General features: G+C 35.2%; 2 protein-coding genes across 4 annotated transcripts; both read right to left on the bottom strand.

Moving 5' to 3' along the window:
• Positions 1 to 18: 18 nt before the first annotated feature.
• On the bottom strand, positions 19 to 2,026 carry LOC18445676 (metacaspase-4). Its single transcript, XM_006855809.4, has 2 exons — positions 1,602 to 2,026; positions 19 to 1,114 (listed from the first exon to the last, which is right to left on the bottom strand). The coding sequence occupies exons 1-2, from the start codon at positions 1,945 to 1,947 to the stop codon at positions 192 to 194; spliced, it is 1,269 nt and encodes a 422-aa protein (XP_006855871.2). The 5' UTR covers positions 1,948 to 2,026; the 3' UTR covers positions 19 to 191.
• Positions 2,027 to 4,211: 2,185 nt separating this feature from the next.
• LOC18445678 (uncharacterized) lies at positions 4,212 to 21,418 on the bottom strand. Of its 3 annotated transcripts, XM_088858257.1 has the most exons (8): positions 19,836 to 21,418; positions 19,376 to 19,497; positions 16,855 to 17,574; positions 15,824 to 16,076; positions 15,528 to 15,696; positions 11,106 to 11,205; positions 4,762 to 4,859; positions 4,212 to 4,628 (listed from the first exon to the last, which is right to left on the bottom strand). In XM_088858257.1, the coding sequence occupies exons 1-7, from the start codon at positions 21,051 to 21,053 to the stop codon at positions 4,805 to 4,807; spliced, it is 2,637 nt and encodes an 878-aa protein (XP_088714383.1). In that variant the 5' UTR covers positions 21,054 to 21,418; the 3' UTR covers positions 4,212 to 4,628; positions 4,762 to 4,804. The 3 variants fall into 3 exon arrangements, with proteins under 3 accessions (XP_088714383.1, XP_088714382.1, XP_088714384.1); XM_088858256.1 differs by lacking the exon at positions 4,762 to 4,859; XM_088858258.1 differs by lacking the exons at positions 4,212 to 4,628; positions 4,762 to 4,859 and adding an exon at positions 8,198 to 8,463.

Here is a 21,418-nt window from a genome sequence, read left to right as displayed (position 1 = left end):
CACACACATGCATATCCATTTTCACCCAAATCAAGTTTTCATAGAGAATTTGAGTTCATCCACATGAAGAAGAGCATTTAAGGAAACAACATGAAAATAGCACACCTAGTGAAGTGCCACCCAGATTATGAACCAAAGCCATTCACTCAATACTTTTCTCACCATATAAGCAGATCCAAAAAAGCTAAAAGCTAGTCATAGCAAATGAATGGGGCATCAGCATTCGTATTGCTGCAGTAGAGGCCAGGATGTTGCTTGAACCCCTGTTTGGCAAGCATCTTCCGAGCCTTGAGCACAAGCTCCTGGTTAGTCACAGGGCCCTTGCTCTCAGCCAAGATTTTCTGAATGGCATTGCTCAGAGCCCCATAAGCCTCACCAGGTCGACCCGGAAGGCTCGCATCAGCAGATGTTTCATGCGTTTGGCAACCACTTACCAGAATTCCCATATCAGGAAGCTCCCGCTTTGTGGAGCCTGCATACACTTTTTGGGTGCCTGATACATCGGCTTCCAAAGCTGGCTTCACATAATCTCCATCATTCTCTTCTAACTTTTGCTTGAGAAATTGTTGGGCCAAGCTTCCCACCATTCCCATGAAGCCTCCTTCCTCACCATTATTGTTGGATTGGAGCTTGTTGAGGAGGAACTTCATGAACTTCTTAACCTTGGGACTGGCATCCTCACCGAACAAATCAAAGAGCGTGGGGCGGAGCTTACCTACGTCTATGTCATCTTTGCCCGTCTTTTCTTTGAGGATATCAATGAGGGTAGAAAGAGGGAGTGATTTATTCCTAATTTTGTGACCACTTTCACTGACCATCTCTTCATTGTCTTTGTTATCTTCATCATTGGGTCTGTGGTGGTGGTGGCCAGATGAAAGGTGGATGCCTCGGGACTCAAGGGCGCTGTGCACTGTTTGGTGCAAGAAATCCTTGAAACCGCCAAAGCTGCGGTTTTCACTCTGATCGGTGTCCTCTTCTACTGCTCCATCTTTGGTGCTCTCCCCTATTTGTTCCTTCGCCTCGTCGATGAGGCCGCCACTATGGCAGGAGTCTGAGACTATTGTTATCTGGCAGCCCTCGGGAACTTTGTCCACGAACTCACGGAAGTCATCATCTGCGCATTAAAATAGATGAGAGAGAGAGCTAGAGAGTTCCATGAAGATAGTCGGTCAATGAATAAGCAGAAACCAGAAAGTGTGTAATCTGGGTCCCCCATCTCTGAGAAAGATAATTATGGGAAGTGGGGATGTTACAGTACCCTTCCAAGGGGTTGTGAAGTGCCCCCAAGTTGCTGGGAACCAGATACAAATAAGTGTCATTAGGGTATGGATAGATCTTAGAGAGAGGCATCATGTACCAACCGGCAAAGAGGGCAATAGAAGGTTGGAGTGGGCCTTGCAAAGATGTGGCGGTTGATGAACATTACTAGACAGGGATTAAGGGTAGCAGAAACTGTGGATCTTGATCTATCAGAGATCAAGTTATCCAATACGTCAATTTTCTTAGATCAGGGTATGACAGCCACCAACATAAAAAGCTAGCCCCAAATGAGGTGAAGAGAGAGATGATGAGATACATCCAGGAGAGAGAGAGGGGTGTACCTGTGATGAGGTTCATGTCGCAGGGGACGATGCACTCATCATAACCAGTGTCATCATCGTCGCCCGTCTCGGCTGGCAGGCGGGTGCCATGGCCGCTGTAGTGGAAGAAGAGGATGTCTCCATCCTCAGCCTCCTCCAGCAGACGGCCCAGTGCCCTCCTGATGTTGGCACCTGTGGGCTGATCGTAGGAGTCGTCGGTGTCAATGAGTATGGTGATGTCGTCCTCATGGAAACCAAAGCGGTTGATGAGGCATTCCCTCATCCTTCTCACATCGTTTACGCATCCCTTCAGCTCAGCCTTGGTCCCTGGATAATTGCAACCCACCAGCACAGCCTTCTTCCCCATCTCTCTCTTCTCTCTATCTCTCTACTCTACTGCTTCGCTTTCAATTCAACAAATAGGATACAATGGATCTCTCTCTCTCTCTCTCTCTCTCTCTTGGTGGTTAAAGGTCAGGAGTGCGTCGGCAACGCGGGCTCTTTTTGTTTTATTTTAATTTGCTCCTGTCCTGTACGACCGACCACCCATAAAGTGTTTTTTCCTTTTCGAGCACACATACTGTGCTCCCGCGGGAGCAAAGTGTGCATATACTATGCTTCTTTGCTCAAAACACTTCTTTAGACTATTTTATTAATCTAAAAGTTTGGAAATCATGTGTGAATTACTATAGGGTGCGGTTTGTATAGAGCTGAGGATCTAAACAATCAAAGTAAAGCGCAACTTCAAATAGTATCGAGAAATGTGGTTTCAATACTATAAATCTTTGTGATAGCGTTAAAATATATTTTTATTTTTACTTATAAAATTTAAAGCTTCAAAAAATAGTGGAGATCGAGCATATCTATGAGAACTTGAAAATCTTGAAAATTGATGGTCCAAAAATGCATTACAGGATGTACTATTTCCAAAACTTAGAAATCTATTTTTTCTCATGTCCATGCATCTTGATGTTGAGATGGTCAATTTGAGGATATTTGGGTATCAAGATAAATCTCTTTAAAAAAGTTTTGAGGTGGGCTCTAATTTGATTGTTTAGAGACTCAGCTCTATATAAACTTTTTTCATTACCATATGATTATTTCTTAAAAAAAAAAAAACAACATTGAATTTTAAGTTTTGTAACACTTAGATTTAGCCTTTTTTTTAAAAAAAAATGGTCTCTATTCTATCGTAAGGCATAAGTGTTTTACTAATATAGAGTTTATTTCGGAAATTTGGTTTGCTTATGGAGATTATATCCCCAAATTTGAGATAAAAAAAAATATCCTTGCCCGAGGGAATAAATGGATAATAGACTTCAACTAAGAAATCTCTTGGCTTTCGTTTTTTAAGTCGGGGACGAGTAGACTTTCGACTCGCACCTTTGCGTTTGAGGGCATCTTATTTATTTATGTACCGATTTTTTGAGATCGCAGTAGAGTTTCGCGTACGCATGTAAATATGTGGTCCTAACCATGAATCAAAGCTTAACTGCGATTTGGAAGCTCAACTAGGGCACAGGGTTGACTTGTTGATATCAGAGTAAACATGGCTTTGTTGACCCATCCCAAAGTATATATGTGCGTATTTTGTATGGTTTGCACCTTTGAAAATCTTACAGAAAGGGGCGTAAAGTATTAAATTACCTCAATTGTCCCTTTTCTATTTCTCTAAGTCTATATCTTGAATAAAGATATTCATATCAGTTCTTGTTAAATGATTTGTTGGGAATGGGTTGAACCATCGGTGAAAAACTTTGCTGGTCATGCCGTTCCCAAGTCTGAATGAAAAAGGGTTATGATAGGTAGGGCAGTCATTGTATAACTTAACTAAATCTTGTAATGAATTAGTCATCACTAAATAATTTAGATAAAGCTCAGATGATTAGAGGGGTGGATGCTCTAACATAACGTCCTATCCGTCCAATTCCCAATGGTTAAAGGGGTTGATGCCTTAACATAAACGTGCTACGTTTCCATTCCTACGGTCATCATATTAAAAAAATAATAATAAAACCATTTTTCAAAAATGAAAATGAGAGGCCAAAATTTGGGAGTTTATGCTTTGGTTTAGAAGGGGGTTTTCTCAACTTATCATTTGTTCTCTCTCACACACATTTATCCCATCCCCTCTCTCATTTATCCCATCCTCACCATCCCCACCCTGCCCAACTCTCTCCCTGATTCACCATCGACGGAGGCCCCACGAGTTCCCTCCCTCCTTGATTCACCATTCAAAGATGCCCCCAACCCTTTCTTCACTCTCTCAGGTCTTGTATATAAGTGGCTACGCCCTTTTCTCTCTCTCTCTCTCTCTCTCTCTCATTTTGAGATTTTCATTGTTTTGTATTGCTGTGAAATATGCACTTCGTTTCATCTTTGTTCCCTTCCCTGGTCTCTCATGTTCTTTTTTGATAGGTTGGATGAGATGATTGCTCCCTTTTTACATCGGCTGCAGATAAAGTTCCATTTGAAAGTTCATATACTTCTTGCTTTTCAAAGCCTCGTTTTAATCAAATAAAGTTGATAACATTTCGAAGGTTTTCCTTTTAATTGAATGTTTTCAAGAAACTGAGGGTAGTTTGAAACGTATACATAGGAATCGGAACAAACAATTCAACAATATAAAGGTTCATGAAAGCAGTCCAGTATACAATTTCATTAATGTAACAAGAAATAGTAACAAGTAGTAAAGTTTTGATACATTGGTTGCACTGCAGGAATGAATCAGTGTCACTGAGTTTATTCGTTCTCTTCAAAATTTGGCTATAAATACCACTTCAACCGTAAACAAAATATACAATAAAACCAGAATGAGCGCGGAACCACGCTTCGAAACTGGCCTGTCCAAAATTTGAATGGAATTCATAGTTTCATATTCATAATTCCACCATAGGAACAAAGTGGACTCTCCCATTGTGAACCATTGTTCAATTGTCAGTATATACCCGTACAACATCCACAATAGGAGCACGGCATATTGGACATCTCCCACTGTTCCATTGCAACTCATTTGCACACTTTAAACAAGTACACATGTGCCCGCACCTAAAAAAACATCATGGAATACAAATGTAACAACCAAATTCCAAACATCTTTACTGACACCTTCGTGGAAGTAAAAGTTTCAAAAAAAAAATAAAAATAAAGAAAACATAAAAACATCTTTGTGGAAGTATACCATGACAATCTCACAGCTGATCATTGAGGTGTTAAGGGCAATCTCACAGCTGATCAATGAATATCAATTCCATTAAGAATAAAAGATATTTCTTGCGCCTGTGATAGTGGATAGGGTCAACCAATTGTTTGAGTGAAGTAAAGGATCGAACTAAACTTATGGACTGGAGGAAATAGATATGTTTATCTACGATCGAATTATATCGGTTGAACACACCATTGTCAATATGAATGTTGGGAAAAATAAAAGAAATAAGACATTGTCTTGGTACTATATATATATATATATATCTATATATATATATATATATAGGATAATCTAAAATTCACAACCCTTCAAATTATAAAGGTTAATGATAAAATGAGTTGAAATTATAAAGGTTAATGATAAAATGAGTTGTGAATGATGTATCTACTAACATAGTAGTTTATTTTGTAAAAAAAATTATTTTTTATGATATCTTGCTCACTAAGTAAGCGTATTTTTGTAAACACACTACTAGCCAAGGGGTACTTTTATCATCTCCATAAGGAGTAAAGTTGAAATTTTACTTAAGAGCAGAGGCACCCTACAAATAAGATTCCAGGACACAAATTTTCAAAATGCCATTGTAGTTTTGTAAAAATTTTAAAATTTGCCTTTCTAAATGGTTAAGTTACCTATTAAAATAATTTTTTAAACAAAAAATAATCAGATAAATACACCCATCACAACCCCTTCTACCTTAACCTTTGTATTTTGAAGGGTTATTCACTCTAGACAAACTCCATATATATATATATATATATATGAGATAATCTAAACTTCACAACCCCTCAAATTACAAAAGTTAAAGTTAGAAAGGGTTGTGATGGGTGTATTTATCAAAAAGATCATTACTTTTCGTTTAAAAAATTATTTTAATAAATAACTTAACTGTTAAGTTGATATTTTTTTAAAAGTACAATGGCATTTTGGAAGTTAGTGTCTTAGAACTTTATTTGTAGAGTGCCCTTGTCACCCTTTATAGAGATGACAAAAGTACCCATTATCTTGTAGTAATATTTATAAAATTGCCCTTACTTAATGATTAAAATATCACAAAAAATAACTTTTTTTAAAAAATAGACTATAAAATTAGTAAATCCACCATTCACACTCTCTCTATCTTTAACTTTTGTAATTTGAAGGGTTGTGAAGTTTAGATTATCCCCCATATATATATATATATATATATATATATATATATATATATATATATATATATATATATATATATATATATATATGAGGTTTGTCTAGAGTTAGCAACCCCTCAAAATACAAAGATTAATATTAGAAGGGGTTGTGATGGGTTTATTTATCAAAAAGATCATTACTTTTTGTTTAAAATTTTATTTTAATACGTAACTTAACCATTAGGCAATGGTAAATTTGAAATTTTTACAAAAGTACAATAGCATTTTGGAAGTTAGTGTCCTGAAACTTTATTTGTAGAATGCCCTTGTCTTTTAATAAAAATTTTAACTTTACCCTTTATGAAGATGACAAAAGTACCCCTTGTCTTGTAGTAATATTTACAAAAATTGCCCTTCTTTAATGATGAAGAAGTAACTTCTTTCTTCATCTAACCTTAGTAATTTGAAGGGTTGTAAAGTTTAGATTAACCCTATATATATATATATATATATATATATATATATATATATATATATATATAAGAAAAAGATCCTATCAGTCCAGTAGCTGATGGAATCCACTAATACCAATCGCTCAAAATACAAAGGCTAATATTAAAATTGGTTGTGCTGGGTATATTTGTATAAAAAAATATTACTTATTTAAAAAATTAATTTTAATAGGTAACTTAATATTAAATAAAGATAAATTTGAAATTTCTACAAAAGTACAATGGTAGTTTGGAAGTTAGTGTATTTGAACTTTATTTGTAAAATACCCTTGTCGTTTAGTAACTTTAAAGATGACAAAAGTATCCCTTATCTTTTATTGATATTTACATATACACCCTTACTTGATGAGCAAGATATCTCTTTAAAAAATAAACTACACAGTAATCCACCCTTGATAACTCATTCTAACATTTACCTTTGTTTTCAGGTCAACTCGCTAGCAGACAGCTACAGTAAACGCCCAACGACAGAAATTGAATTTGGCCCGATCGAATGGGTGAAGATTGCATTTCCTATTTGAATTTGAATTTTAATTTTTAAGTTTTTTATAAATCCAATTCACTTGAAATTTTGAGCGTCTACTCTTGAAAAATAGACAAACCTAATAAAAATATTAGAAAAAATAATTTGTAAAAAATAAATTAACTAAAATACCCTTGAAAGCTATATGAAGTATTTTAGTCAATTTAGTTTTTACAAATATTTTTTAAATATTTATTAGGTGCAACTTAATGAGAAGAGTGAACACTGAAATTTTAAGTGATTTGGATTGGTAGAAAAAAAAAATTTAATATGAAATACAATCATAACCATCACATCGACCTAGTTTGAATCTAGGCCGCTGAGCTTATTTTTCCATTAGCCCTTGGGCTGACAAAATCTTTTTCTTATATATCATCATCGACACAACCTTTTCCCAACTAATTGGAGTTGGCAAAAAGAATCATGATCTGCTATTCTACTCTATTAAGGGTCATACCCTTAATGAAGTTATAAATCCCTATACCTTTTCTTGCTAGTACCAACCATATCCTTTTGGACTTACCCCTTGCCCTTTTTGAGCTTTCTACTTGAACTAACTCACACCTCCTAACAAGTGTTGTATTGAGTCTGCGCCACACATGACCAGCCCACCTAAGTCTACTCTCTCTCATCTTATCGCTTATGGGTATCACACTTAAATTTTTCAAATGTATTCATTTCGAATTCCATCCCTTCTTATCTTACCACTTATTCATCTCAACATCTCCAACTTAACTACACTTATTCTATGGGTATATTATTTTTCGATCACCCAATAGTTCGCCCTATAGAGCAAAGCCGGTCTCATAATTGTCCTATAGAACTTGCCCTTCAACTTCATTTATATGCGGCACGATCACATAAAATTTTGGTTGCACATCTCCACTTCGCCCACACAGCTTTAACTCTATGTGCGATATATATTCCACAATCTCTGCATTTTCCTGGATTATCGATTCAAGATATCGAAAATGCGCTCTTTTTGGTATTTCCTAACTGTCAATCTTAATTGCTTCCTCGTCTCTACTCTTATTATTATTAAACTTGCATTTTATATATTTTGTCTTAGTCCGGCTAAGTTTAAAATATTTAGATTCTAGAGCATCTCTCCAAAGTTCTTACTTTATGTTGACGACATTTTAGGTCCCATTGATCAAGACTATGTCATTTGCGAACAACACACGCCATAGTACCTCATTTTGTAGGTGCCTACTTAAGTCATCCATAACTAGGACAAAGAGGTATAGGCTCAATGTTGGCCCCTGATGTAAATCTATTGTTACTGAAAACTCACTTATCTCTCCGCTAGTTGTTTGTACACTAGTTAACGTTCGATCGTACATTTCTTCACCAAGTCAATATAATATCCAATACCCACCAAATCAAATCCCGAGGTACTCTATCATAAGCTTTCTCCACATCAATAAAGACAAGTGGAGGTCTTTTCCTTTCGTCTTAAACTTCTCAATCAGTTGCCTAAGTAGGAAAATAGCCCCGGTTGTTGACTACCCTGCCATAAAATCGAATTGATTTTTTTATAATACTCGTTTCATGCCTTAGTCGTCACTCAATCACTCTCCCAAAACTTTATAGTATAGCTCATGAGTTTGATCCCTCTCTCTCTCTCTCTCTCTCTCTCGATATATATATATATATATATATATATATATATATATATATATATATATATATGAGTAATGATCTTATGAGACCCTCCCATAGGATCATTACTCATGATCGTGCGATGAACTTTGGACAGTAATGAGGGTAGGCGAAATCACTGTTCACTTTCGCTTATAGGCATTTTGTAGTATCTTCAATATATATATATATATAAAATGGATTCTGTCAGCCCACGGGCTGACAGCTACAGTGTCAGCCAATCAGGGCCGTTCTGACGGTCACAACCTCATTTCACATTGGATTTTATTTTTTCTTCTACAAATTCAAATCACTTGAAATTTTAGGCGTTCATTCTTCTCATCAAGGCACACCTAATAAAAATATTAACAACATAATTCAAAAAATATAAATTAACCAAAATACCCCCGAAACCTTTTGGAGGTATTTTGGTCAATTTATATTTTTAAATTATTTTTTCAATATTTTTATTATATTCTATTATTTTTGAAGAATAGACGCTAAAAATTTCAAGTAATTTGGATTTGTAGAAAAAAATAAAAATTCAAACACAAAATGAAGTCGTGGTCATTGGATCGGATCCAGATTCAATCTGGGCCATTGGCTGACACTGTAGTTGTCAGCCCACGGGCTAACAAGATCCTTTTCCACATATATATATATATATATATATATATATATATATATATATATATATATATATATATATATATATATATATATATATATATATATATATATATATATATATATATATATATATATATATATATATGTGGGAAAAGATAGGATTAGCCTACTAGCTCATATGAACATATAAGCCCAACGTCCCAGATTGAATCTAGGCCAATCTGACGATCAGGGATGTCCGATATTGTTTGAATTTTAGTTTTTTTTTCTACAAATCCAAATCACTTGAAATTTTAGGCGTCTGTTCATCAAAAATAAGTGAATCTTTAAAAAATATCAAAAAAAAAATTTACATAAAATAAATTGACCAAAATACCCCTGAAATGTTTCGAGAGCTATTTTGATCATTTGTTTTACAAATAATTTTATTAGGTGCGCCTTGATGAGAAGAACATACACCTAATTTCAAATTGTTTGGATTTGTATAAAACAAAATAAAATTCAAGTACTATCGGATATCTGTGATCGTCAGATCGGTTCAGATTCAATCTAGGCCATTGGGCTCTTATATTTATATGAGCTAGTGGGCTAATTTCATCTTTTCCCTATATATTTATATATATATATATATATATGTGTGTGTGTGTGTGTGTGCGCGCGCACGCACGCGCGTGTGTGTGAATTGTTACAGTGTTAAAAACGCTTATAAGTGAATTGCTATAGTGTTTCGCCCCTGTCACGGACATGCTATGTCCATGGTGGTTTTGCTTAGAAATCGCCACAAACCTACATCGGCCGTGAAAATAATCTAGTCATGGACGTTCTATATCCATAACAGACCGCCATGGGTGACGGTCTTTAATCCATACTTCCGAAAAAATCAGACAGCCTATGGCCGAAAATACTTTTCATTTTTGCTCATATTTGTCTTGTAGTCTCTTATATATATATATATATATATATATATATATATATATATATATATATATATATATATATATATATATATATATATATATATATATATATATATATATATATATAATGATCCTATGAGCCAAACGGCTTAGATTGAATCTGGGTTGATCTGACGATCATGGATGCCCGATAGTGTTTGAATTTTAATTTTTTTTTTTTACAAATCCAATCACTTGAAATTTTAGGCATGTGTCAAAATAGGTGAACCTTAAAAAAATATCAAAAAAATATTTGACATGAAAAAATTTGACCAAAATACCCCGAAAAGTTTTGGGGATATTTTTGTCAAACTTTTTATGGATTATTTTATTTATATTTTTATTAAGTGCGGCTTGATGAGAAGAATACACGCCTCAAATTTCAAATGATTTAGATTTGTAGAAAAAAATTAAAATTTAAACACTACCGAACATCCATGAATTTGGGCTGTTGGGCTCATTTTTTCTTGTTAGCCCACTAGCTCATAGGATCATTTTCCTATATATATATATATATATATATATATATATATATATATATATATATATATATATATATATGAGTAATGATCGTATAGGACCCTCCCCCACCCATGTGTGTAGGACCCCAAAGGATCAGCATTAAAGTTGACACGGATCTTTAGAAAAGTTATCACATGAGTGTGGGACTTGACTTTTCCATAGATCCATGCCAAATTTAATGGTGATCCTTTGGGGTCTTACACACATGGGTGGGGAAAGGTGGTCCTATAGGATTATTTCTCTCTCTCTCTATCTCTCTCTCGATATATATATATATATATATATATATATATATGGGTTATAATGTTTTTGATATTTCATTGGGATGGGGAGTGGCACAATTTGAAAATGGAAACTATATGATTTGATGTATGAAAGAAAGATCTAGCTCAAACATGTATACCTGTACAGAAGAGTGTCAACTTGCACTTCATAACAAACGCAGCAAACACCTTTCTTCACAGTTCCCCGTTTGGAACCCATCGATGTCTCCTCTCTGATACCTGCAACACAAAGAAATATGCTCCTATTATAAAGAATGATCTGAAACCACCATTCCTAGAATATGGTAGGTGCGGCCCTACACAATGAAACAATGGCATTCTTTGTTTATTTTCATGGTAAACATATCAAACAAATATTTTACATAAAATAAATTGACCAAAATACCTCCTAAAAGTTTCAGGGGGTATTTTGGTCATTTTATTTTTTGCAGATAAATTTTTTTATATTTTTATTAAGTGTGCCTTGATGAGAAGAACACACACCTAAAATTTCAAGTGATTTGGATCTGTAAAAAAAAAACTAAGATTCAAGCACTACCGGACATCCGAGATCATTAAATCGACCCAGATTCAATCTGAGCCGTTGGGCTCATATGTTCATATGAGCTAGTGGGCTAATCTCATCTTTTCCCTATATATATATATATATATATGTGCTAGCGTAGGGCTGCTAGCCTACAATTACATATAAGCCCAACGGCCTATATTGAATCTGAACTAATCCAATGATCACGATTGCATTTTGTATTGAATTTTAATTTTGTTTTATAAAAATCCAAATCACTTGAAATTTTGGACGTGTGTTCTTTAAAAATATTTTAAAAAAAATAAAAATATAAAAAATAAATTGATCAAAATACGCATAAAATATTTCAAGGGTATTCTGGTCAATTAATATTTTGTGAATTATTTTTTTAATTTTTTAATAGGTGAGCATTGATGAGAAGAATAGAAGCATAAAATTTCACATGATTTGGATTTGTAGAAAAAAAAATTAAAATTCAAATATGAAATGAGGTCGTGTCCATCAAATCAACCCAAATTGAATTTTGGCCTATATGTAGTTGTAGGCTAGTGGGCCTACGCCAGCATATATATATATATATATATATATATATATATATATATATATATATATATATATATATATATATGGTGTGGTTTCTATAAGGTTGCAACCTTAAACAATCCAATTAAGGTGCACCTCCAAATTTTATCATAACATGTAATTTTGTTGTAGATAATTCATAGGATTATCTTAAAATCTATTTTCATATTTAATTAGAAAATTTTAAACTCCAAAAATAGTTAAAATCAAAGAGATCTATAGATATATGAAAATCTTGAAAATGGACGGCCTAGATAATGTGTTGCAAGATGCACTATTTCTGAGACTCATAAACGTTTTTTTTTTTATATTCATACATCTCAATGTCGAGATGATCAAATAGAAGGTTTTTCAACATTAAAACAACCTTGCCGATAGATTTGGAGGTGCATTTGTAAGTCTACATTTAAAGTTGCAACCTTATATAAACGTTTTCGATATATATATATATATATATATATATATATATATATATATATATATTGTCTAAAGTTAACAACCCCTCAAAATACAAAAGTTCAAGTTAGGAGTTGTGATGGGAGTATTTATCAAAACAATCATTACTTTTTTATTAAAAAATTATTTAAATACGTTACTTTACCATTAAGCAAGAACAAAATTTAAATTTTCACAAAAGTACAACGGCATTTTAAAAGTTACTGTCTTGAAACTATATTTGTAGAGTGCCCTTGGCTTTTAGTTAAAATTTCAATTTTACCCCTTATGGAGATGACAAAAGTATCATTTGTCTTATAATAATATTTACAAAATTGCCCCATAAAAGTAACTTCTTTTAAAAAATAGACTACAAAATTAATAAATCCACCCTTCACAACTCTCTCTACCTTGAACTTTTGTAATTTGAAGGGTTGCGAAGTTTAAAATATCCCTATATATATATATATATATATATATATATATGGAAAAAGTTCTTGTACGTCCATGTGCTTACCGCTACAGTAAACGCCCAACAGCCCAGATCGAAACGGGGCCGATCTGACAGTCACAGTTGCCCGACAGTGTTTGAATTATATTTGTTTTTTTACAAATCCAAATCACTTGAAATTTTAGGTGTTTTCTTCTCATCAAGGCGCACCTAATAAAACTATAAAAAAAATAAATTTGCGAAAATAATTGACAAAAATGCCCCAAAAACTTTTCGGGGGTATTTTGGTCAATGTTTTTCATGTATAATATTTTTTTGATAGTTTTCGTAGATTCATCTATTTTTGAAGCACGCCTAAAATTTCAGGTGACTTGGATTTATAAAAAACAATTAAAATTCAAACACTACCATACAACTGTGATCGTCAGATCGGCCCAAATTTGATCTGGGTCGTTCGGCATTTATTGTAGCGATACGCGAATCGGCATACCATAGCATCTTCCTATATATATATATATATATATATATATATATATATATATATATATATATATATATATATATAAGGAATGGATTCTGTCAGCCAACGGCCTTGATAAAATATGGGCCGATCTAACGATTACAACCTCGTTTCGTATTTGAATTTTTATTTTTTTTCTATAAATCCAAATCACTTGAAATTTTAGGCATTCATTCTTCTCATCAAAGAACACCTAATAAAAATATTAAAAAAATAATTCACAACTTAAACATTGATAAACAATATACCCCCGAAGGTTTAGGGGGTATTTTGGTCAATTTATATTTTACAAATTATTTTTTTATATTTTTATTATATTCTATTATTTTTGAAGAATAGATGCTCAAATTTTCAAGTAATTTAGATTCATATAAAAAAAAATGAAAATTCAAACATGAAATGAAGTCGTGACCATTGGATCGGGCCTTATTCAATTTGGGTTGTTGGCTGACACTGCAGCTGTTAGCCCGTAAGCTGAAAGAATCATTTCCCATTTTTCTAATATATATATATATATATATAGGTTTTGTCTAGAGTTAACAACCCCTCAAAATACAAAGGTTCAAGTTAGAAGGGGTTGTGCTGGGTGTATTCATCAAAAAGATCATTACTTTTTGTTTAAAAAATTATTTTAATAGGTAATTTTACCATCAAACAAGGGCAAATTTGAAATTTTTACAAAAATACAATGGCATTTTAGAATTTAGTATCTTGGAACTTTATTTGTAGAGTGGCCTTATAATTAGTTAAAATTTTAACTTTACCCTTTATGGATATGACAAAAGTACCTTTTGTCTTGTAGTAATATTTACAAAATTGCCCCACAAAAGTAACTTTTTTAAACAAAAATAGAATGTAAAATTAATAAATCCACCCTTCACAACTCTCTCTATCTTGAACCTTTGTAATTTGAAGGGTTGTGAAGTATAGATTATCCCATATATATATATATATATATATATATATATATATATATATATATATATATATATATATGGGTGCAGACGGATGTCCGTAGGTGTAGAGGTAAGGTGCACCTTCAAATTTTATCATGGTATATAATTTTGATGTAAAATGTTCTTAGGATTATCTCAAAATCTATTTTTATATCTAATTATAAAATTTTAAATTTCCAAAATGGTTAAAATCAAGTAGATCTATAATGAAAATCTTGAAAATGGACGGTGTAGATAATATGTTGTAAAATGCACTATTTCTGAGACTTAAAATCTTTTTATTTTTTATGGTCATACATCTCGATGTCAAGATGATCAATCAAACGATTTTCAACATTAAAAATACCTTTTCTGATGGAATTTTTTGGTGCATCCGTAGTTCCACATAATAAGGTTGCATCCTTATATAAACTTTTTCCTATATATATATATATATATATATATATATATATATATATATATATATATATATGAAGATACTACAAAACGCCTATAAGCAAAAATGAACAATGATCTCGCCTACCCTCGTCACCATCCAAACTTCATCGCACGGTCACAGTTGTCCGGTAGTGTTTCAATTTTTATTTTTCTTTTTTTACTAATCAGAATGATCTGAAATATGGAGCGTGTGTACATCTCAGTGAGACACACTTAATAAAAATATGAAAAAATTAATTTGTAAAATATAAATTGGTCAAAATACTCCCATAAATTTTTGGGGGTTTTTTGGTCAATTTATATTTTACGAATTATTTTTTTCATATTTTTATTAGGTGCGCCTCACTAATATATATATACGCTCCAAATTTCAAATAATTTGAATTTGTAGAAAGCAAATGAAAATTAAAACACTACCAGACAACTGTGACTGTACCATGAAGTTTGGATAGTGATGAGGGTAGACGAACTCACTGTTCATTTTTGCCTAAAGCGTTGGGAAGAGTTTTCCATATATATATATATATATATATATATATATATATATATATATATATATATATATATATATATATATATATATATATTTGTGTGTGGGTGCCGCTGCGGGAGGAAATATGAAAGAACAAATACCCTCATGGGCCTTGCTTGAATGGTTGAGAGCAGCAGATAGTTCCTGCCTAACGGAACGTTGCAACTCTACTTGCATCTCTATGCAACTCTCTATCATCTTCTGCAACTCATGCATCCCATGTTGGAGGTGTGCCATCTCGGCTCTCAAATCGTAAATGAGATCCAATTCCTGGAATATATTGAATAAAATGTTCACAATTTTAGAATAAAAAGTCAGATTCCACAAATTTAGAACATAAAGTCAGTTGCTTCTAGGGTAAATAACCTCACAGGAGTTTAATATGTCTGTAACTCACAATTGAATGGTTACTACATGTAAATGCAGAATGTGATGGGCCTTCTAGCTGCCGGAGGAGCCGAGTTGGCAGCGGCAATGAGAAGGATGTAGAGGCAATTTGATCGAAGTCGCTATCACTTTGATGCTGAATGTGTTCCTGGTCCTCGATGCTTTCATTGTTGGGTTCGTCCTCTTGCCTTTCCAGGTGAGACAAAATTAACTGGTCCATAGTCACTCGGAAATCACTAGCAAGAGCATTCGATACACTTCTCCTGATTCAGAAAGAACACAATCAAAAGTAGGAACACAGAAAATTCTGACTATCAAGTGTACAAGTTGTGAAGTTCTAGTCAAATTTGTCTTTGGAAAATTGATAAGGGAAGACTATGCCCTTGAGATGAAGAAAAAAAGGATACCATAGAGGGACTCGGTGTCAGACTGTTAAAAGCATTTGATGTAGGATCATCCAAGACATATGTCAATCGGATAGAAGCTAATGCAAAGCACGTAATCACAAGGAACAGTCCTTTCTGCTAAAGATTTCTTTTTAGCTCTTTTCTAATGGTTACTCCTCGAGCAATTATTGCCAAGATTGGACTAAATATTTTTGTTTATCCTTTTCTTTTGGCCAAGGCAATTTGTGGCATTATAGGGTATCAAGTATATTCAATAAGCAGAACAGTCAAATTATTGAGAGAAATAATCGCTTTAAGGCATATATGGCTGATTAGGACGTGGCCCCTTGCATACACTCGTTGTATCACTGGAAATGATTTCCTGATCCCTTGAGTTGACTTAGTAATATGAACCTTGGCTGTAAGTTCAATGTAACTTGGCATGCATTGTTTTGTAGTTCATGTCATTTTCAAGTAAACAGACAACAGTTTCACTAAATAAACAAACGGCCAAGAATCTCAAATAAATACAACAGAGATGACACAGAATTTAAATCAAAACTATGATGAGGCAGACTACCTCTGTTATTGTTTGGACTGTAAATCACTTGTATGATGAAATATGAGCTGATGATGAAATCATGCAAATGAATACCTTTCTTGAAGTTCGCGCAATTCCACATTATGCAAGTGGTTTTCTGGCCAATCATAATGCAGATTTTGAGAGTGAACTTCCCAAATTTGGTGTGAGAAAGAGGACTCAGCCATCTCCCATGGATGTTGATCAACATCTTCAATTTGTTGATCCTGCAAATCATCAGCATGAGGTTCTTCTGAGACATCCCCCTCTTGCCATTCCAGTAAGGTCTCAGCATACTCGTTTCCTTGCCACTCCGAGTCGCTAATTTGTAAGCTTCTTTCCCGCAATAAAGAATCCGAAGTCTGGAGGTCTTCATTTTGGGACTGCACTGGTGTTAGCAGCAGTTGCTGTGCAGCTATACCATCAGCAGCCTCTCCTGTAGCGACCTCTGGATCCAGGAGGTGGTTTGAGCTTGATGCCAGGCAAGTCAAAGAATGGATTGATCCCAGAGTAGTAATCTCATTGTTGTTGTTTTCATTGTTGTTGTTATTGCCAAAGGCGCTGCTGCTCCTGTTGTCATTGTTGTTATTGTTGTCGTTCTTGTTGTTGCTGCTACTGCTGTTGCCATTGTTGTTGATGCTGATGTTGCTGCTGCTGCTGCTGCTGCTGCTGTCGTTATTGCTGTTGTTACTGCTGCTGCTACTGTTATCTGGTGGCTCTCTCTTACTTCTGCTTGATTGGTCTGCAACATGGTCCGTGCGTTCAGTAGTTGGCGCTCCAGGAGCAAATCTCTCCCTGGTCCAAAGCAAAAAGACAACTTTTTAAATTGTTAGCCTGAATAAATAGAAGGTATAGAAGACCCGTAGCTATTGGAAGTAGGCGCAAGGGATTGCCACATGCTAGAAGCTATCTAGTCAGAAGCGCATGCCACACAGTTATTTAATTTATAAATAAAATATAATAAAAATTACAAATTTCACAAAAAATTCAAAAATCCAATAGTCCAACAAAATATGGAAAAATAGGCAATAATTATTAATTAAATTTTATTTAATGAATAAATGAGGTCTTTATCTTCCTTTGAAATGTAGTTTATGCAACAATAATCCCACAAAATGCAATAAAAAATCATGATGAGGCAAATCCAGATAACTGATAACAATACAAGGGAGCTGATTTCTTATTGATAATTTATTTACACTTTCACACCCTAAAACCTCCAAAAAAGACGTAAGAGATAATGAGAGAAAATGATTGCATTAAGATCCAAATGAATTATCGTCTTAGCCTCTGATTGCCCCTTTGAATGGTAACGAATGATCCTTAAAGAGTGGGATCGAGATCCCAAAAATTCAAAAATCATGATATCATGGAGGTACCCATCCTGGACCGAAGGAGTGAAATCCTTAAGCGGAATCAAACACATGTGTTGGAAGATCCTGATAAGACCCCATATGGGACAAATCCAGATAACAATTATCAATTGAAGTTTATTTAATGAATAAATAATATATTTATATTCCTTTGAGATGTAGTTTATGCAACAATAATCCCACAAAATGCAATAAAAACATCATGATGAGGCAAAGTCAGATGACAGATAACAATACAAGGGAGCTGATTTCTTATTGATAATTTATTTACAATTTCACACTTTAAAACCTCCAAAAAGGACTTAAGAGAGAATATGAGAGAATAATTGCAAGTAAGATCCAAACGAATTATCTTCTTAGCCTCTGATTGCCCCTTTGAGCGGTAAGAAGTCCTTAAAGCGTGGGATTGAGTTTCCAAAAATCCAAGAATCACGATCTCATGGAGTTCCCCATCTGGAGCGTAGGAGCGAATACCCCATATGGGACATATCTAGGAAACAAATCCACTCCATTTCAATGAAACAAATAGGGGAGGTAGTGGATATTCTGCCCAGTAAGAACTTGTTAGTCTCTGAATATCCAGAAACTTATGCCGGCACTGTATTAGGTAATATAAATTTAAAAAGGAGTCTTACAGGAAAAAGTAGTCATGAACTCCTGACTACCATAATTCTTCACTGTAGATACCTAGAAATTTATTGTATTTACTATCTAATAATATAAGTGTTGGAAGGAGAAAGCTTACCGTCAATGCATCAGTGCTCCGTTGTATCACACACAGCACTTTCCCAACATGTATAGAAAAACTTGATGAATCAAATTCAGGTAGTTATTACTACTATGATTTTGGGATACACATGTGATGAGGATAGAATTTGGGTGTTTGTGATGTTTTGCAAGTTTCAATCAGAAAGGTATTTCAATAAGTTCCAATGGGATGATATTTTTGATAAGGATCGAATCCTGGATAATTAAAAAGCTAGACTTTCATGAGAGCTGCTCCCTCTCAGTTACCACCCTATAGTTTGAAGTACCTAAACACTACGAATTCGTCCAGGGAGAACATAAGAAAGTCTGAAGTACGTAGATCAATCAAAAGGGTGTTTCAATAAGATCCAATAGCATGAGCAGGAAATAAGTAATCAAATACTAGATTTGTTTCTCGTAAACCGACTAAAACTCAAGAAAGTGTACTGCTGTAGGATTTTTGAGGGAAAAACTACCTTAAGCGAGATATGCTCGTCCCAAGTTGTAAGTATTCAATTTCAACTGCTGCCGGTGGCTGAGGTGGCCTCTGATCGTGAGCTGCCAATCTATGGTGAAGAAATCTCCCTTTAAGTGTCGTCTGGAAAAGATTTAGACAGAGAAGGTCAAAAAACCCAACATATATGTATAAAGAATATCCAACAGTAAAGAAAGAAAGACAAAGAACCCTTTCATGTCATAACATGACTAGCAACATCAGACCTATCATAAATGCACAGGCCTTTTATTTTAACACGAAAATCTTATGAAATGCAACTGCGACAAAATCCATTGCGTTCCTCTTCCAATTCAGATGCCAAATCTCTTAAATTTATCTCTCGTGTATGCAGTTTAAGCCTTTAAAGTCATCAGAAGAAATGGAACAAAAAGAACATCTGCACAAATGAGAGAGAGAGAGAGAGAGAGAGAGAGACTCACTTGAATGCGATTGCGATGAGAAAATCCAGAGACTGGGCGTCTTTCCAACAGCCCAGTGAGCTCTCTCTGTCTCTCCCTTACCAATCTCATGAGCAGATCCACAGTAGCCTGCCTCCCACGAATCCGAGGAGGGTTGCTCCGCCCAAACCCCAACTGCCCCACCACATTCTCCCCACCCCTCAATTCACCCTCACCTCCCCGCTCTCCCCATCGCATCTGAACCCCACCTTCTGGTTGGTGAAATCCAACATTCACACCCTCTTGATGATCTGTCAAGCACATGCTCCACTCTACAGAAACCTCCCTTGAACACTGTTCTCGATCATTGAAGCTCGAGAGCCTCTGAATTATATCTGCCACCCTCCTCCTTCCCCCTTTCTCACTCTCCCCTGACTCCTCCAAAATGAACATTGATGAAGTGTCGGGCTCATTGCTCGATGCCCCAACATCAGATTCCCATTCTCCAAATGCGTCATCAGAGCTTAATGCCTGATTCTCAACACCCCGTCCTTGTTGGGGCCAAAAGTGGCCATATCCATACCGAGGAGAAGAAGGATTAGAAGGCTCACTCCTCCTGTGGGTCCGTGGGCTCTGGTTGGCCCTGGCCTCGGCCTCAAGCTCCCTCCACATTTGCACGAGAGAAGACGCTCGTAAATTTGGGGGCTCAACCACAGAGGAGCACTCCGATTGAGCAGGGGAAGACTCCCTCAGGAAGGAGGATGCCCTTGAGGAGACGCTGTTGGTACCGGAGAGAGCAGTGAGCTCAGATTCTAGGGCTTGCCGCTCGATCGTTGTGATCATCTCCCGTGCCTGACGTGCGGCCCATCTGTCTAGCAAACGAGACTGACGACGGCTCACAGGCGACGAAGATGGCACATATTTCTCCTCCTGATTCTCATTGCGATTGCGATTGTGATTCTGATTGTAATTGAGGTTGTGGGGACTGTTTGTGGATGAGTCATCCTCCGACTCACTAACCCAGCCCTCGTTTGAGTCCCATGCTGCCTTGAGACGGTGGTGGCGGTTCCTTTTTCTGGAATGGGATCCATCCAAGGGAATTTCAAGATTTTCAGAGTTGCTGAAGGTCGTGGTGGTTATGCAGGTTTCGTGGAGGTGCCCTCTTACCAGTTCTTTCAGACCCTGCCTCAGAGCCGCGTGGGCCTGTGATGAGGATACACAGGTGGAGGAGGAGCCTCCTGTTTTTTCTGAAGATGCCATTGTAGAGGAATGTGGGATCTCAAGCTCCCTCCTATTACTAAATCAGAAATTCAGAATGGGTAAGATTTTCTCTCGAAGATCTTCTTCCCATATGAGCTCTCAACCTTAAACCAATCAAAAAAATGGCTGCTTATTGTCCTCCTCTAAAATATGAACCTAAACCAAATAGATCAATTTTTCTTCCACAAGGAGCATCAAATGACTTCCATTCTCTCACTGAAGCTTACCTATGATCTCTCATGAAAAAACCCAGAAAAATTGAGTTCCTAAAAGAGCAAATGGCTTCATCCTCTCTCTCTAAACCCTTCCTCACCAACACCCCAAATAAATTCTCCCACACCTTCCATCCTCTCTCTCTCTAAAAC

Source organism: Amborella trichopoda, chromosome 2, assembly GCF_054954075.1.
Source record: "Amborella trichopoda isolate Santa Cruz 75 chromosome 2, AtrichopodaSantaCruz75HAP2 v2.0, whole genome shotgun sequence".
Classification (NCBI taxonomy): domain Eukaryota; kingdom Viridiplantae; phylum Streptophyta; class Magnoliopsida; order Amborellales; family Amborellaceae; genus Amborella; species Amborella trichopoda.
Note: the sequence above shows the minus strand (reverse complement) of the source record. Positions and strands in the feature narration are given on the sequence as shown.

Excerpts from the sequence above, each read along its gene's own strand:
- LOC18445676 (XM_006855809.4), bottom strand. The coding sequence starts at position 1,947 with ATGGGGAAGAAGGCTGTGCTGGTGGGTTGCAATTATCCAGGGACCAAG. Across the intron at positions 1,115-1,601 it reads CGACATGAACCTCATCACAG|ATGATGACTTCCGTGAGTTC; the intron begins GTACACCCCTCT and ends TTTAATGCGCAG.
- LOC18445678 (XM_088858256.1), bottom strand. The coding sequence starts at position 21,053 with ATGGCATCTTCAGAAAAAACAGGAGGCTCCTCCTCCACCTGTGTATCC. Across the intron at positions 19,498-19,835 it reads CTCATCGCAATCGCATTCAA|ACGACACTTAAAGGGAGATT; the intron begins GTGAGTCTCTCT and ends AATCTTTTCCAG. Across the intron at positions 4,629-11,105 it reads GTTGACACTCTTCTGTACAG|GTGCGGGCACATGTGTACTT; the intron begins GTATACATGTTT and ends ATGTTTTTTTAG.